This window comes from Aegilops tauschii, chromosome 5 (assembly GCF_002575655.3).
Source record: "Aegilops tauschii subsp. strangulata cultivar AL8/78 chromosome 5, Aet v6.0, whole genome shotgun sequence".
Taxonomy (NCBI): domain Eukaryota; kingdom Viridiplantae; phylum Streptophyta; class Magnoliopsida; order Poales; family Poaceae; genus Aegilops; species Aegilops tauschii.
In genome coordinates, this window is record NC_053039.3 from 69,513,335 (window position 1) to 69,532,154 (window position 18,820).

General features: G+C 47.8%; 1 protein-coding gene across 1 annotated transcript; it reads left to right on the forward strand.

Moving 5' to 3' along the window:
- The first annotated feature begins 3,434 nt into the window (after positions 1-3,434).
- On the forward strand, positions 3,435-4,973 carry LOC109767684 (bidirectional sugar transporter SWEET4-like). The gene is made up of 5 exons (XM_020326409.3): positions 3,435-3,512; positions 3,748-3,842; positions 4,017-4,377; positions 4,471-4,584; positions 4,791-4,973. The coding sequence occupies exons 1-5, from the start codon at positions 3,435-3,437 to the stop codon at positions 4,971-4,973; spliced, it is 831 nt and encodes a 276-aa protein (XP_020181998.3).
- The last annotated feature ends 13,847 nt before the right edge of the window (positions 4,974-18,820 follow it).

Sequence of the window (18,820 nt, forward strand, 5' to 3'; positions counted from 1 at the left end):
AGCCATCGGGCCTGAATAGCTATGTTCAGCCACCGGAGGTTGGGAAGGCCCAAGCCGCCCGCCCACTTGGGTGCGCAAACGGCCTCCCAGGCAACTCTGCACTGCCCACCATTGGCGCTCGCGCGGGCGCACCAGAGGAAGCCCCTGCAAATTCTTCTCATGGCTTTGAGCACCTTCTGAGGAATGTCAAGCGCCATCATTGCGTGGATCGGAGTTGCACAGAGGACCGATTTGATCAACAGAAGGCGGCCACTCTTCGGCATGGAGGTGGCCCTCCAAGTTGGCAGTTTGCGTGCAAGACAATCCACGAGCCCCATCAGCTGAGCCGACGTTTGTTTCTGAATTGTAAGCGGTAGGCCGAGGTATTTGCAAGGATATACACCCGTCGGGCATCCCAGGATTTGCTCCACTCGTTCCATGTCAGTTGTAGTGCATCGAATGGGCAATGCCATGCTTTTGGAGAGGTTCACCATAAGGCCCGAAGCCTCTCCAAAGCTGTGAAGGATCATAGCACTTGCCCGCAGGTCAGCGTCTTTCGGTTTGACAAAGAGCATCACATCGTCAGCAAACAACGAGAGTCGCTGCTGCAGCCCAAGCCTGGCCAGCGAAGACAGGATGGCACGAGATGCGGCCATCTGGAACATCTTGTGCAGCGGCTCCATAGCTAAGATGAAGAGCATTGGCGAGAGGGGCGCGCCCTATCGCATGCCCCTGGCATTGAAGATTGGCCTGCCGGGGTGTCCGTTTACCATGATCCGTGTCGAAGAGGTGGCCAAAAGTCCACACACCCACTCAATCCACCTCGCACCAAAGCCCATTGCCCGCAGCACCTCGAGAAGAAAAGGCCATTGAACCGTGTCGAATGCTTTCGTGATATCCAGCTTGAGCATCACCGTGGGTTCACGAAGGGCATGCAATCGACGCGCCATGCATTGGACCAACATGAAATTGTCGTCGGCGGTAGGTACTTATCCACGTCAGCGTAGTCAAACGGCCGCCGTCCCCCTCCGTCGCACCCTACCGCCATGAACCGTGGCGGTAGGCTGTATAACCCTACCGCCAAAGCCTCTGACGGTAATAAAAGGGTCAAATCCCCAATTTTTTTTGCAACCGGGGTCAGATCCTGAATTTCTTAAGAAAAGGGTCAAAACACGAAATTTAGCCGGCAATTGGTGGCCATATCGATCGGTGCATGCCTCTGTAGAAAGTTCCGTCGTTTCTGCACCGCAAAAAAAAGAGAAAAGAGTTCCGTCGTTCTTGTGGTAAAATGTAAGCGCAGGCGTGGCGGGAGGCGAGATGGAACGCAGCAGTGGCCAGGTGCATGCTTGCCAATTGCCATCCTCCATGGGTCGCGCGCCGCGCCAAGAGAGTAGATTTGACGGTTACGTGACCAGGGCGGGGTACGGCTGGCATTGGCGAACCGACACCCGGGCCCACCTGATTCTGTTGTGTCCCCCGCCCATCGTCAACCTGGCGTGCTGCATGCAAGCTGGAGACTGATTCTGCGGGGCCTACTCCTCCCGCTTTTTGACGTGGGGACTAATCACGCCACTAATGCATGACACAGGTAAACTCCTGGGTTGTAAATAATGCAGCGATATTTTTCACCCTACAGATATCCTTTTTTTAGGGGACCCTACAGATATCTGTAGTAGTACCTACTCGTCTCGTGTATACAAGCTTAGCTAGATTTAATAATTAATTAATGATCAATTAGAGAAGTTAGCGGCAAGTCACAACCATTACATTAGCCTGAGAACCGTCCGATCGAAAAGCTACCATCAGATCAGCCGAATATCCTGTTAGCAATTTTTTTTTTACCATTTTCATGTCTAATTTTCGCATGTAAAAGATTATAACACCCCCAACTCAAGGACCCTATAACTGCCGATGGATGCATCCCAGAGAACCTCTACGAGAGTCACCATATCTGCGGCCTCCAACACACTTATGGAGGGTGCTCAATTTTTTGGAGGGTTGTCGAGGCAGCTTGCAAACTCAGAATCAGCAAAATACAACCTCCAAAATTTCCCTGTATGTGAGATCCGTCAGTCATTGGCTACAACTCTTTCTTCCCACATTCCCTATACCCATCCACGCGCAACAGGCAAAAATTCATCAACTGATTCATATAACTAAAATAAACATGATTTCCTTGATCGGTAGAGACGAAAACCGAGTCACACTGTGACTTAGTACATATAGAAAGCTAAATCTAAATCTAAACCTAAAATAAAGCTAGTTGAGTTGATGGTAGGAATTGCTGGTGCGGAATGCGGAATTGGTTGCGTCAATCTCGCAGGCTAAGGTGACCTCATCCCACACCGGCCATGCGCCATCGCCGGAGTCGCATTGTCGGCGGGTGCGCAGTCGCAAAGCCGACGGTCCTTCTCGGTGTTCATCTTCCGAGCAGCATCCACAGTTTGGAGACTACGACCCACTATTTGGAGCAGCCTCCAAAGATTATGGAGGCCGAGGTCGGTATGGCGAGTCCGCTAGACCCGTTTTTAGTCTTGGACGCTACATGGACTGTTTTTGTGGCGATCTGAACGATATGCCACATCTGCTAGATTTGCTCTTATGCTATAAAATTACTTTAGTGTCACCTTCATGCTCCGCGATTCCAATATTTTTCTTTTGTGTGTGTGCGCTTTTCTATGAATTCTATATGTTATTGTAAAATAAATATAGTTTCTAATTGTGCATCAGTTTATAAAGTGAAATGAAATGGATGAATTTTAAATAAATTTATTCAGTATGATTTATCATTGTGAATGAAGTTAATGGAATTATTGGATTGGCGCGCAAGCAATGACCTTTGGGTGCGCATGCATGGACTCTGGAGTCGGCCCGCATCGATGGATTGGATGAGATGTGCCGAGCAAATTAAATGGTTAACTACAGTGAGGTAATTACCAGATCCCACCCCATGCGCGTGACCCAAAAGGAAAAAAAGAATCTGGCTTGCGCGGTGACCGTGGTCCTTGCCGCAGCCAACCAATGGAGGGAGGGATGGGCGGCGCACGCGAGCGCAGTGGCTGGCTCGCCTCTCTTCCTCTGTAAAGCAAGTATTATAGAGATGAGTCAGCGAGTTATAAGGAATAAACTAGTATATTTCTACTTAGTTGGAGGAAAGAGAAAAGAAGAGAGAAGGTAAGCGGGCTCTTCGTGAAGAGCCAGCTTTAGCACGTGCTTCTAGGCACTTTGTGAGAATGAAAGGTGGGTCACGTAATAAAAAAATAGTACACTCTTTTAATTTACTATTGTACATGTTAGCTATAAAATTGGTTGTATATGACATGGCACTGGCTTATAGCCAGCAGCTGGCTATACTATTAATCATGCTCTAAAACGGACGCAATCCGGCCGCCCTCACAGGCTACACACACACAACAGAGCCGCAGATCTCGGGCGCTTGCTTCGCTTGCTTGCGCATGGAGGATCCAGCGCAGCAGCCCGAGGAAGCGCCGCTCCTCCACCCGGCCGTCGGCGGCGACCACGCATGGCTGCAGGTACGTACGTGCTCCGGCCCTCCCTTCCTCCGGCCCGTCGGCAACCGAGCCAGTCTTTGGATCTGCGCGCTAGTGCGTATCGGGTTCATGTGCGTGTAGCTCCTGTTGGTTGATCGATCGATTCGTGCACCAGATTATTTATGTGTGCGTATGGATTCATCATGTCGCCTGCTGTTTGCATCACCATCTGCCCATCTTTATTTCTGCACTGATCCGACACAAGCATGTCATTTAGGCCGTGCCGATCAAGTGGATCCTGCTGGGTGTTCTGACCGTGGTGGTTTTGTCTGCGATCGGCTTGTTGAGCGCCGGTTCCCTTGATTACCATGTGTGAGCAGCGGCAAAGCGCTCTCTTCAGCTTACAGGAGATGCCACGACGCTCATCTTGGTATACGCGCCAATGTATGTGTTTGGTCTTTGTAGTTACTAGCAGGTTGCTTTTGGTAAACCGCTGGACTTTAGTTTAGTTTCTAATGCATGATGCCCAACTTGCTTTCCTCTCAGGGACAGCTTCATACAGATATGGACAGAGGGAACTGTGGGTGAGCGCACACACGTGGCCAACGTCTCATCAATTGTGAACAGTTCCATTTGGGTGTGGTATGGGCTGGTGCTTCCGACGGTAAACTATTCGGTGTCCATCGTCAACCTCATCGGCCTCGGGTATCTTGTCGTGTTCTTCACTTGCTGTGAGCGACGCTTCTTCTTCTTTTCCTTTGTGGGCATTGGCGTTGTCTTTGGCATGGGAGTCGCTGGGGTTGATGTCTATCTCAAGTTCGCCGGCTACGAGCTGGCTAGCGTGGTCGGCTGCTCGGGTGCTCTTACTGGAGCCACCATGTACCTCATGTCAACGTTTGATAACATGGTATCTACTCTTGCTTATTTGATTCCCAGCCGACATTACTGAAATGGATTGCATGCATGAGACCGATTCGTGTACATGGATGTTTCTTTTCAGGTGGTAGCTCACAGGACCAATGGGAACGAGGGAAAAACAATGCTCCTGGCAACTTTTCTCAATGCCACGCTGTGGACAGTATACGCAAGAATCATCAAAGACAATCTCATGCTGGTAAGCAACTAAGCACCTGTCTCTCCCGTCCTCGCAAAAAAGCATCTGCCCCTAAGCATCTGCCCCTGGTATATGGCAATCTAGCTTCTGTTTGTGCCTTACTCCCTTTCTTCCGTGATTATATTGCACCAGTTCTAGCTGAAGGATACATTACCGAACGATACAACTACTATGTGGTGACATACCTCATTTGCATTCCATTGCAGTTCCCCAGCGCCACAGGTGTTGCCCTTTCTGTGTGCCAGGTCTTCCAGCGCTGCTTGTACCATTTCTACATGCCGGCTGGTGAACTGCAAACCTGGGTCATCGGCATTTGGAACGCCTGGTTCCGGGGTCAAGGTGGCGATTTGATCGACCCTAACAACAATGATCCGGCTGGCGTGGAGTAGTAGGAGTGGGTTGTGCTGTGTCTTAGTAAACAAAAAAGATTTTCTTGTCATGGCCTGTTATGCATGGTTATATGATTCGCTTGGGTCCGCGTCGTCACGATGAACAAAGCAGTGCGTCGGGCAAGATCAGCAACCTCGCGAATGAGTTTAGCAAATTTTGTTGTGTTCTTTTCTAGAACGGAGTTGAGACCCTTGTTTTTCTTTTCTGGAACGGAGTTGAGACCCTTGTTTTTCTTTTCTGGAACGGAGTTGAGACCCTTGTTTCTAACTTGTCTATAGTGCACTAATCTTGATATTGGTTGTACACACATGCGCGTGCTCTATGAGTGTGTTACCTAGCTTGCGTCGGTGTTTGCATCAAGTCATTACGATTCGTGTTAGAGTGATTTGCCAAGTCGTTTAGAGACGGAGCTACGATTCGTGTTAGAGTGATTTGGCAAGTTGTTTAGAGATGGAGCGGCTGCACCGATGAGCAGTCAGCATGCATGCATGTTTATTTAATTAGCTGCATGCGGCTGTTAAGAACATCTCCAATACACCATGTAGATGTATTTTATAAATAACTAACTTATACATCTACTTCCTCCTCCTAAAAAAAGCAGCTAGGGTTTCCGCCTCTCGCCGGCTCCGACGCAGGTCCGCCTCGTCTCCGGTGGCCCTAGGGCCATGGAGGTGCGGTGGATCCTGCCAAGGGCCGGCGCGAGGGCTTCGTTTTTAGTCGTTCCCTTCAATTTTGTTAGGGTTTGTGTTCTGCTCAGGAAGACGAAACGGCGACGGCTTTCTGAAGATGGAATAAAGGTCTCCCCGCCTAGCCCCGTTCCAGTGGTGCGTCTAGCATCGTTGGTGGGCGTGTGGATGTGTGTCTCCGGCGGATCTATCTTTGGTGGATTTGCTCGGATCTCGTTGGTGTTCGTTTACATTCGTGTGTCTTCGGACTGGATCCTTCCGATCATGTTATTTTTCATCTGCGGCGATTGCTGTTCTGTGCGCTGGTCCTATGGGGCCTTAGCACGACGACTTTCCGACTGTCTACTACAACAAGTTGTGCTCGACAATGACGATGGAGGGGCGATGACGGCGGCGCGCCTTCGGCTCGCTTCACTGCTTGTAGTCGTCGCTAGGTAGTCTACGGATCTGGATGTAATTTTTATTATTTTTTGTATTCGTTGTACCGCCATGATTGAAGATGAATAGATCGGAAGATTTCCCACGAAAAAAAACTAACTTATACATCTCCTATCTTGTTTAAAAAAACTTATACATCTCCTAGGCAAAAAACCACCTCCAATAGATGATGTAGATGTAAAAAATAAAATAAAATAAAATAGATCACCTCCTCCAAGTGCTGTAAAATATAACACTTGGAGATGCATCTCCACCTCCAGGTGATGTAAAACTGCACTCGCGCACCAACCGCCCAACGGCCCTTCATTTCACTTTCGCCCGCCGGTGATTTACGCCCAGAAACGCACCGCCGCCACCTGTCGGTCCATCCCCGACCCCGCCGCCTATCCCCCCGCCGGCTGCATCGCCATAGCCGATGCCGATCTAATTCCTCCCCGCCGATGACCGCACGACCGATTTGGAAATTCGCCGGAGCTTCGTCGGCCGTAATGGCTGTAGAACCTATCGGCCACCTTCTTGTAGCAGTTACCAGCCGCCGGGGCTAAAAAGGGGTTGTCACCCGACCACCGCAACCGGCCGAGCCAGCGGTTTCTCGTTTATTGCCCCCGCCGGCGCGTCGCTGCGACCGGAGTCCTCTAGCAGCTAGGCGGCGGTCCAGAGGCCGTCTGCAGCCGCCACCCGCCCGCCATCTGCAGTCTGTAGCCCCCGCCCGCGCCCCGACCCACTGTCGGCCGATTGCTTCCACCTCACCCGCAACGTGTTCGAGCAAATTCCCCAAGGTAAAAAATCATGCAAAGTAGGAAGTTTTTTATCGGGCATGATGATGTAGTTTGACGGTGATTTCCATATTGTAGATGAGCTCATGCGATTCCTCTTTCATGGCTGATTCCTCGTCGGATGAGGAATTTAACCTGGTCGAAGAAGAGAACATTGCTATGTTAGTGGCGTTGCACAAGTGGAAGAAGCCGAAGCACGGTAGTTCCGTGTTTGGCCGTGAGTTCATCCGGAGAAAACGGGTTGAGGTGCATGCGAGGTTTATCGGCAACTATTTTGGTACACCCACTAGTAGAAAAGAGGGCTTTGCTTCAGGCCGGGTCAGCCCATTAGTCCCGGTTCAGTCCAGAACCGGGACCAATGGGGGCACTGGTCCCGGTTCGTGAGGCCAGGGGCCTGCCGGGCCTCGTGGGGGCATTGGTCCCGGTTCGTCTGGCCCCTTTGGTCCCAGTTGGTGGGACGAACTGGGACCAATGGGCCTCGCTCCTAGCCCACCAGCATTGGTCCCGATTGGTGGCTTGAACCGGGACCACAGGCTGCCCTTTAGTCCCGGTTCATGCCACGAACCGGGACCAATGAGGTGCCTATATATACCCCTCGCCCGCGAGTAGAGCACTCCAGTGCTATGTTTTTCTTGGCCGGCGAGGGGAGGGCTTTGTGGTGCTCTAGCTCACCTCCTATGCACATGAGGTGTTCGATGAAATGCCCGAGCCACACTAGTTAAGCTTTCTCCTCTCGAAGCTCGACCTCAAAGCTCCATTTTCCTCGAGATTTGTCTAGGTTTAGCGGCCCGTCACGTCCCATTCCCGTCTTCACCGCCGTTGATCGCCCGCGCCGATCTCGTCGCCGGCACCACCGTGGTGAGCCTCTTGTTCTTATCTTCTTTCTGAAAGAAAAAAAATTCTTACTTTAGATAGATACTTGTCTAATTTTCTTACTATTGTATTGCTTGTTATTATATAGTGCGATGGTTTTGGTATCCGCCCCCGTCGGCCCTCGTCCTGTCTATGATTCAGATGTGGTATATATTATCTTTATAACAATTGGTCCATTTATTGTTTATGAAAATTATGCCGACCAACGTGACATAGATTTTATTTATTTAGGAGGTATGTGAACCGGAAATTCCAACCGACCCTATTATCGAGAGGTTAAATTTAGTTGAAGAACAAAACAATTTCTTGAAGGAAAAAATAAAAAAATTGAGGAGGAGAAGATGATATTGGAGTTGCATGTTGCGGATGTCGTCGATGATCACAAGATCAAGATGGATGAAATGCGCTTGAAGATTAGAAAGATTAGAAAATATGCCATTCATACCGAGGCTTGGTATCATTATGCCGTTGGATCAATTGTTACCTTGGTTGCGATTATGATCGCATTTGTTTTCGCATTGAAATGTTTTACATAGTTTCAATGTATGGTTTAATTAATTAGATGCTCTGGAGAGCTATATATATGTTGTTAGATGAGGACTATGTATGTACTTTGGTTTTAATGTGATGATGAACTTCTATTAATTTGGTCACTTAATTATCTATTCATGATGTTCTGTAATGGTTTGACACACTTAATTATATATAATGCACGCAGATGAACCGGCAATGGATGTACGGTGACACACACACCTCCGAGTACATTAAGGGCGTGCATGATTTTCTCGAAGTGGCTGAGGCAAACAAGCAGAATAGTTTTATGTGTTGTCCATGCCCTAAATGTGGGAATACGAAGTCTTACTCTGACCGGAAAATCCTTCACACCCACCTGCTTTACAAGGGTTTCATGCACTAGTAGAAAAAGGGGCTTTTACCCCGGTTTATAAGGGCCTTTTGTCCCGGTTCTCGAACCGGGACTAAAGGGTCGTTACTAAAGCCCTAATCCTTTAGTCCCGGTTCTTACACGAACTGGGACAGAAGGTCCTCCACGTGGCCGCTGCTGCCAGCCCAGGCAGGGGGGCCTTTGGTCCCGGTTGGTGACACCAACCGGGACCAATAGGCAGGGCCTTTTGTCCCGGTTGGTGTCACCAACCGGGACCAATAGGCATCCACGCGTCAGCAGCCGGCAGGAGTTGAGGTTTTTGTTTTTTTGAAAGGGGGTGGTTTAGGGGTTTTGGGGGGTTAATTTAGGTGTTTCATATATTGTGTTAGCTAGCTAATTAATAGAGAGAAGTGTCCTCTCTTATCTCCGTGCTTGGTCGACGCTACGTACTATATACGTATGGAGAGGAGTAGACACGCTAGCTAGTAATCAAATGAAGGAAACAGAAGATCGTCATGAACATATGCATACAGAGAGAAGTGATATCAACCACCTCTCCTTCTCCGAGATATTGGTCGAACAACAAGTTCTCGTATATCTATCCGACACTACCGACTACATATATACAATAATTATCTCTTACAATACAATCTCCTAATTAAATTGTAGGAACACAGGGTCCACATAGTATTCTCCGTTTTCAGCGATCACGTGGTCAAGGAAGAATGCCGCCAATTCCTCTTGAATTCCTCGCATACGATCTGGTGCTAGGAGTTCATCCCGCTTCCGAAACATCTAATTTGAAGAAGGGGGTCAATACATATATATATATATATATAAATGAAACTCAACACAAATGATGGTAATAAAATAAAATTGTGAATATTATTGCTTACGCACTTCATATTGTTCTTCAGTGTAGCCCCGCTCACAGGTCATGTAGCGGATGGACTCGCAAACGTAGTATCCACAGTAATTATTCCCGGGTTCCTGCCACAACCACTTTACAAGAAATAGAGGTCAATCAAACTGATAAGCAAGCATGCTAAATGGTATTGATGAAACTAGCGCTTGAATCACTAGGAGATGCGCGGAACATGCTACTATAGTACTTACTTTCGGATGATTAAATTGCAGCTTCTTTGGCAGTCCCGGAGCTTTTGTGGTGAATTTTCTCCAAACCCTGCCAGACAAAGAAAACAATTACTTGATATGAGGAAATGAACAAAGTTGCTGATATGGTGGATAATGATCGATTTAACTTACTTCTCGAGCATTTGAGTCATGTTCGCATAGTCCTGGGGATCTTTTCGTCTCGAGTCTAAGACGGTCACTACTCCCTGCTCAAGCTTAATCTCTAGGAGAATATAGTGGAAGCTGCGCATGCATGCATAAGTCATCAATTACATTACCATAACCTGGACTAATAAGGGAAACCGAATATGCACAAGACAGTAGCACTCACTTGAAGTTGTAAGGAAAGAGTATTATATCTTTGTTTTGATTTAATACCAACGATTGTAGCAAGTTGGCCTCGGCTTCTTTGGGATGTTTTTCAACCGTATATGCATGTATGAGATTTGTGTTAATGAACCCAATATCACCGATTTGTCTTTTCTTCAATTCGGCGATCTTCAATCTGCATAATATAGTGAGGATAATTATAAATACATGCAATGAAAGAGCTGACCTATATAGAGAGACTTAATGACAGAAGTAGTACTACTTACAGACAGTAGCAAGTGATCGTTGTTTTATCGAGGGCCTTTTGATTGTAAAACTGGAAGAAATCCTCAAATGGAACATTCAGCAGATCAATTCCAACGAGGTCATGCTCCGGTTTAACTCTCAACGTCAAAGTATTCATCCCATCAGACTCTCTGCAGGTTTTCATGTACCAATCATGTAGTCTTCGCATCATCGTTGTTAGAGATCTTTCATCTTTGACGAGAGGCTTCCCGTAATGGTATTTGTGTTCGTCCACCTCAATGATTTCATAATGTCCATCGTCGGGCAGGTAATCTCCAAGATTGCTATAACCGGGCACCATACTCGGATCATTAGCGACGATGTATTTTGACACCTTGAGCGGGGGGCACGATTGGTTCGCTTGTTCGCCGAGCTGGGCAATTTTTTTCCCAGCTCGTCGTTCTTTTAACCTTTGATCACTGACAGTACTTCCCGACCTCTCCGCTTCGGCATATGTCTTTGCAAGAATGCGCTCATAGTTGCCTCTCGGCGGAGACTTTGGTGGTTTTGTCAGGGCAGCCAGAGTGCGCTTTGCTTTCACCGGATCTACCTTCTCCTCCGGAGGTGGATGCTTCTTTGCTTTCACCCCTTCAAAGAAGTTTGTCACTTCGGCTCGCACGATCTTCCTGGTTTCCTCCTCGGTCCTCTCGTATGGTAACTTCTCTGGAGTCTTCAGAGAAGGACCGAATCTGTATTGCCTCCCGCCTCTGGCACCTGTACTGCTAGACGCCGGCAGAGCAAACGGAGCGGCTGCGGCTGTCTTCTTTCCTTGCTTACGAGGCGGAGGAGAAGGACTACGACGCGCCGGAGCAGCCGCAGCGGCGGCGGGTCTCTTCCGCCCTTGCTGACGAGGCGGAGAAGGAGGAGGCTGGCTGCTCTGGCGCGCCGGCGCTGGTGGAGAAGGAGGCGGAGTGCCGCCACGCGCCGGAGAAGGAGGCTGAGTGCCCTGATCACTCGCCGGAGGAGGAGGCGGAGTGCCCTTACTCGCCGGAGCCGTCCAGTTGGAAGCTTGATGAGCTCCTTCCGCCAAAGGCATGGAGTCTTCAGAGCAGAACCCAGCCGAGTCTCCCCTTCACCGGTAGGGTGGTCAAGCTGGAGCTCCTCAAATCCCTCCGTTATTTCATCCACCATCACCCTAGCATATTCTTCTGGAATCGGCCGGCAGTGGTAGGTTGCGCCGGGTTCAGGAGGTAAAACAGAGCCAACAGCCGCCTTGACTTTGAAGTTCTGCCATTCCGCCATAAGGTGGCAATGTTGAGACTCCGTGATAGTATCCACGGGGTAGCTAGCAGGAGCCGCATGCTCCAGCTGAAGCAGCTCGGTGGAAGCCACGCTGCTTCTCCGCTGAGATGGCGGTGTAGCTTCGGGGGCAGTTTCGGCATGTCGATTGCCGTCTCGTTCCTCTAGCGCTTGAACCCTTTCGTGCAGCTTCTGAATTTGGATCTGCTCCACTTTTTTCCTCCTCTCCTGGCTTTTGTAACCGCCCGCGTCCGGAAAACCAGCCTTCCACGGAACAGAGCCTGGCGTGCCTCGTGTCCGTCCAGGGTGCTTAGGATTCCCGAGGGCCATTGTGAGCTCGTCGTTCTCTCTGTCTGGAACGAACGTCCCTTCCTGCGCTGCATTGATATATTGCTGAATCTTCTTGACTGGTATTCTCAAAAGCTCGTTCGTCCAAACGCACCTCCCTGATACAGGGTCCAAGGTTCCGCCAGCCCCGAAGAACCAAGTCCGGCAACGGTCTGTCCAGTTCATTGTCTGTGGTTCGATCCCTTTTTCAAGCAGATCATTCTCAGCCTTGGCCCACTTAGGTCGGGCTTTGAGGTAGCCACCTGACCCCGTGCGATGGTGAAGCTTCTTCTTCGCAGCATTCTTCTTGTTTGTCGCTGACATCTTCTTACTCTTTTCCGATGTCTTGTGGGCCACAAATGCGGGCCAGTGATCTCTGATCTTCTCATACCGGCCGATGAATTCTGGTGTCTCTTCTTTGTCGACAAACGTTTTCAGCTCATTCTTCCACCTCCTGAATAGGTCTGCCATCTTCTTAAGAGCATGAGACTTGATTAATTGCTCTATAACTGGCTTCTCTGGATCCTCCTCTAGCGGTAGGGTGAAATTTGCCTTCAGCTCAGTCCAAAGATCATCTTTCTGCATATCATTGACATAAGACACCTCAGGGTCTTCCTTCTTAGGCTTATACCATTGGTGGATGCTGATCGGGATCTTGTCCCTAACTAGAACCCCGCACTGAGCAGCAAATGCATCCTTTGTCCGGATGGGTTCAATCGATTGGCCGTCACGCGCGATTGCTGTGATCTCAAACCTTTCATCCGAGCGCAACTTTCTCTTCGGGCCTCGTCTCTTTACCGCAGTTGTGCTCGATCCGGAGGGCTAGAAAAAAGAAGAAAGACGAGTGTTAATTAATATGTGTACATACCAAAACAATGAATGCATCAATTAGCTAGTCAGCACAGGCTTAACTAATATATTTACCTGGCCGGACTCTGTTCGGTCACCGGAGCCGTCACCACGGGCTCCTTCTTGCACCAGCATTGGGTCACCGGAGCCATCATAATCATGTCTTTCCTCCTCCACTCTTCGATCACCGTAGCCTGCTTCTTCACCCTGTTCTTCCAGACCATCATTGTCGTTAAGATACGACAAGATATCACCTCCGGCTAAGATTATGTCCCCCAATACCTCTTCTGCTTGCTCGTCTTGTCCGTGCTCCATTGTTTCTGCAAATATTACAACATGGCAATTATTACACAAACATGACAGCAGGTGGATATATTAGTGCAAACGTAGACCTAGCTTATTCCGGGTTTGGGGTGGCCTAGGCAACGCTTCAAGGGTAGGGGCGCGGTGGGAGGGGGTAGGAGACCGACATCGTATTTTTCTAGGGTTTGGGTGTCCTCGAGAGTTTTGGTCGAGCGAGAGGGCCGGGGGGTGCTTCCGTGGTATAAGTTATCACGGTCGAGAGGGGGTATAAATATCGACCGTCCATCATGTCGAAGTTATCTGGGAGGGAGTTATATATATCGACAACGACGACATACATACATGGGAAAATAATGTTATCGGGGAGGGGGTATATCGACCCCCCCACGTGTTGAAGTTATCGGGAGGGGGTTATATCGACAACGACGACATACGTACATGGGAAAATAATATTATCGGCGGGGAGGGGGTATATCGACCCCCCCTCGTGTTGAAGTTATCGGGAGAGGGGTATATCGACGACGACAGACCCGATAAAACATAAGAAAACGAAGAAGAAATAAAAAGAGGAGAAGAAGAAAAGGAATAGAGGAGAAGATCGAAGAAAAAAAAGAAGAAAAAAAAGAGGAGAAGAAGAAAGGAATAGAGGAGAGAAGAAGAAAAAATAGAATTTTTTCTATTTTTTCTTCTTCTCTTCTATTCCTTTCTTCTTCTCCTCTTCTTTTTCTTCTTTTTTCCTCTTCTTATTTATTTCTCCTCTTCTTCCTCTCCTCTTCTTCTCCTTTCTTCCTCTTCTTATTTTCCTTTTTATATGAACATATCATCATATATATGAACATACATTTTCTTTGCATATGCATATGAACATACATTTTCTTTGCATATGCATATGAACATACATACATACATACATACATACATTTTTTCTTTCATATGAACATACATACATACATACATTTTCTTTGCATATGACCATACATACATTTTTCTTTGCATATGACCATTCATACATTTTCTTTGCATATGCTTTGCATATAAACATACATACATATGAACATACATACATACATATAAACATAACATACATACACAAAAAATTCTAAAAATCTGCCTAAAAAAATTATATGAAAAAAACATACATCATCCATCCATCCATATAATGAACATATACATCATCCATCCATCCATATAATCAACATATGCATATGAAAAAAAATTATATGAAGAGGATCGAGGGGACAGGGAGGAAAGGGGGTCGCCGGAGCCGGACCGAACGGGGAGGAGGGGCGGCGTCGAGGCAGGGGCGGCAGTGGGGCGGGCGCCGGCGACGACGACAATGGTGGGGGCGGGCCGGGGCGCGGCCGTGCGTGCTCGGGGACGGGGCAGGGGCATGGGGCGGTGGCCGGCGTGGGCTCGGGCGCGGGGCAGGGGCACGGGGAGACAGGGATGGCGGCCGGCGGCGGCGACGGCGACGAGGAGCGCGCGAGCGATTTGGGCAGCCTGTCGGCGGGGGCAACTGGCTAGGGAGGCGAGGGAGATGTGAAATTTTCACAAGTCCTGATTATATAGCAAGGGCATTGGTCCCGGTTCGTGGCACCAACCGGGACCAATGCCACCCTTTAGTCCCGGTTGGTGCCACCAACCGGGACCAAAGGTCCCTTTTCAGCAGCCCAAAGGGCGGGAACCGTGGGCCTTTGGTCCCGGTTGGTGGCACCAACCAGGACTAAAGGGTGGCATTGGTCCCGGTTGGTGCCACGAACCGGGACCAAAGGGCCTTGCACAGCGGCATGGTGGTGGGAGTTTAGTCCCACCTCGCTAGCTGAGAGAGAGCCGCACCTGTTTATAAGGTGCGGTGCACCTGAGCTCTCGAGCTCCTCTCTAAAGCAGGCTATCGGGCCTAACCTCTCTGTACATGCCTGTGGGCCTACTGGGCCTTCTGCGGGCCTGAATCCTGGCCCATGGATGGGTTTCTAGTCGTATTCAGGCCGTGGTGGCCTAGTAGGTGGCATAATTTTTATTTTTTGCCTTTTTTGTTTTCTTTTTTGCTTTATTTATTTTGTTTTGTTTCTACTTACAACAAAAAACTTATTTATTTTATTTTATTTTGTTTCTAATTACTTATTTATTTTACTTTACGATAATTCTTTTTGCTATTAAAGTTTCTATTAAAAAAAGTTCTTTATGAAAATTCTTTTTGCTGTATTTAGTTTTTTGTTTTCTTTTTTGCTATATTTATTTTGTTTCGTTTCTACTTACAACAAAAACTTATTTATTTTATTTTATTTTGTTTCTAATTACTTATTTATTTTACTTTATGATAATTCTTTTTGCTATTAAAGTTTCTATCAAAAAAGTTCTTTATGAAAATTCTTTTTGCTTTTAATGATTTTGAACAGAACATACTTCGATAATTTTAGTTGCATCAATTTTATATGATTTTAGTTTCAATAATAATAGAGGTTTCTTATAATGTTTTGAACAGAAAATACTTTGTTAATTTTAGTTTCATAAATTGTATTAAAGTTTATTTTATTTTGTCGGAACACAAGAAGTCCGGAGTTGTAATAAGTTATTAAAAATAAAAAAGAGGCGCAATGCTCGTTGATTTGCTTCAAGCCTTTCGGAATAGTGTAGACTGCACTGCACATAGCTCGATGCAGTCTACCTTATTCCTCAAGGCTTGAAGCTAAGCAACGTGAGCATTGCGCCTCTTCTTCATCGTCTCTGCACTCAGGGCTTATAAACCGCTCCTAGTGCCTCTCAGCTAGCGAGGTGGGACTAAAAAACTGCTTAGTAGGAAACTCTAGTACCGGTTCGTGCCACGAACAGGTACTAAAGGTGCTCGTGGGGCCACAGCCTCATTAGTACCGGTTCGTGGCACCAACAGGGACCAAAGGGTGGAATTGGTCCCGGTTCGTGCCACCAACCGGGACCAATGGCCTTGCACAGCGGCGTGGTGGTGAGTTTAGTCCCACCTCGCTAGCTAAGAGAGAGCCGCACCTGTTTATAAGGTGCGGTGCGCCTGAGCTGTCGAGCTCCTCTCTAAAGCAGGCTTATGGGCCTAACCTCTCTGTACATGCCTGTGGGCCTACTGGGCCTTCTGCGGGCCTGAATCCTGGCCCATGGATGGGTTTCTAATCGTATTCAGGCCGTGGTGGCCCAGTAGGTGGCATAATTTTTAATTTTTGGCCTGTTATTTTTCATGCATTTACTAATTATTTTGAGCTATAAGACCCTAAAAGTGAAAAGCATTTCAAATGAACTCTGAAAAGGTTGAAAGTTGGCATGGTATCATCATTTCATCCACATAGCATGTGCAAGAAAGTTGAGAGGGTTACGGCAAAAACTAGATGCACTTCTTGTACAAAACGGACAATGGTATCATACTCGTCTATTACAAAGTTGGCATGGTATCATCATAATAGTTGCGGGAGAAAGTCTTCACTTTTCCTTCGCTTGTGTCATTTGCTTATTGCGCCGTAACCATGGATAATCTTCATCGTTTATCAGGATGCTTGGGTCAGCCTTGACTTTGAAGGGAGGAATTTCATGAAACTTTTCATAATCTTCAGACATGTCTGTCTTGCCCTCCACTCCCACAATGTCCCTTTTTCCTGAAAGAACTATGTGGCGCTTTGGCTCATCGTATGATGTATTCGCTTCCTTATCTTTTGTTTTTCTCGGTCTGGTAGACATGTCCTTCACATAGATAACCTGTGCCACATCATTGGCTAGGACGAACGGTTCGTCAGTGTACCCAAGATTGTTCAGATCCACTGTTGTCATTCCGTACTGTGGGTCTACCTGTACCCCGCCTCCTGACAGATTGACCCATTTGCACTTAAACAAAGGGACCTTAAAATCATGTCCGTAGTCAAGTTCCCATATGTCCATTATGTAACCATAATATGTGTCCTTTCCCCTCTCGGTTGCTGCATCAAAGCGGACACCGCTATTTTGATTGGTGCTCTTTTGATCTTGGGCGATCGTGTAAAATGTATTCCCATTTATCTCGTATCCTTTGTAAGTCAATACAGTCGAAGATGGTCCCCTGGACAACGAGTACAACTCATCACAAACAGTGGTGTCACCTCTGAGACGTGTTTCCAACCAACTGCTGAAAGTCCTGATGTGTTCACATGTAATCCAGTCGTCACACTGCTCCGGGTGTTTGGAGCGCAGACTGTTCTTGTGTTCATCGACATACGGGGTCACCAAGGTAGAGTTCTGTAGAACTGTGTAGTGTGCTTGAGACCAAGAATGCCCGTCCCTACATATTATTGAGTCCGCTCCTAGCGTGCCTTTTCCAGTCAGTCTCCCCTCATACCGCGATTTAGGGAGACCTATCTTCTTAAGGCCAGGAATGAAGTCAACACAAAACCCAATGACATCCTCTGTTTGATGGCCCATGGAGATGCTTCCTTCTGGCCTAGCGCGGTTACGGACATATTTCTTTAGGACTCCCATGAACCTCTGAAAGGGGAACATATTGTGTAGAAATACGGGCCCCAGAATGACAATCTCGTCGACTAGATGAACTAGGACGTGCGTCATGATATTGAAGAAGGATGGTGGGAACACCAGCTCGAAACTGACAAGACATTGCGCCACATCACTCCTTGGCCTTGGTATGATTTCTGGATCGATCACCTTCTGAGAGATTGCATTGAGGAATGCACATAGCTTCACAATGGCAAATCAGACGTTTTCCGGTAGAAGCCCCCTCAATGCAACCGGAAGCAGTTGCGTCATAATCACGTGGCAGTCATGAGACTTTAGGTTCTGGAACTTTTTCTCTGGCATATTTATTATTCCCTTTATATTCGACGAGAAGCCAGTTGGGACCTTCATACTGAGCAGGCATTCAAAGAAGATTTCTTTATCTCGTTTCGTAAGAGCGTAGCTGGTAGGACCTTCATACTGCTTCGGAGGCATGCCGTCTTTTTCGTGCAAACGTTGCAGGTCCTCCCGTATCTCAGGTGTATCTTTTGTCTTCCCATACACGCCCAAGAAGCCTAGCAGGTTCACGCAAAGGTTCTTCGTCACGTGCATCACGTCGATTGAAGAGCGGACCTCTAGCTCTTTCCAGTAGGGTAGGTCCCAAAATATAGATTTCTTCTTCCACATGGGTGCGTGTCCCTCAGCGTCATTCGGAACAGCTAGTCCGCCGGGACCCTTTCCAAAGATTACGTGTAAATCATTGACCATAGCAAGTACGTGATCACCGGTACGAATGGCGGGCTTGTTCCGGTGATCTGCCTCGCCTTTGAAATGCTTGCCGTTCTTTCGAGATTGATGGTTGGTCGGAAGAAACCGACGATGGCGCAGGTACATATTCTTCCAGCTTTTGTCCAGGTATATACTTTCAGTGTCATCTAAACAGTGCGTGCATGCGTGGTATCCTTTGTTTGTCTGTCCTGAAAGGTTACTGAGAGCGGGCCAATCGTTGATGGTTACAAACAGCAACGCGTGCAGGTTAAATTCCTCCTGTTTGTGCTCATCCCACATACGTACACCGTTTCCATTCCACAGCTGTAAAAGTTCTTCAACTAATGGCCTTAGGTACACATCAATGTCGTTGCCGGGTTGCTTAGGGCCTTGGATGAGAACTGGCATCATAATGAACTTCCGCTTCATGCACATCCAAGGAGGAAGGTTATACATACATAGAGTCACGGGCCAGGTGCTGTGATTGCTGCTCTGCTCCCCGAAAGGATTAATGC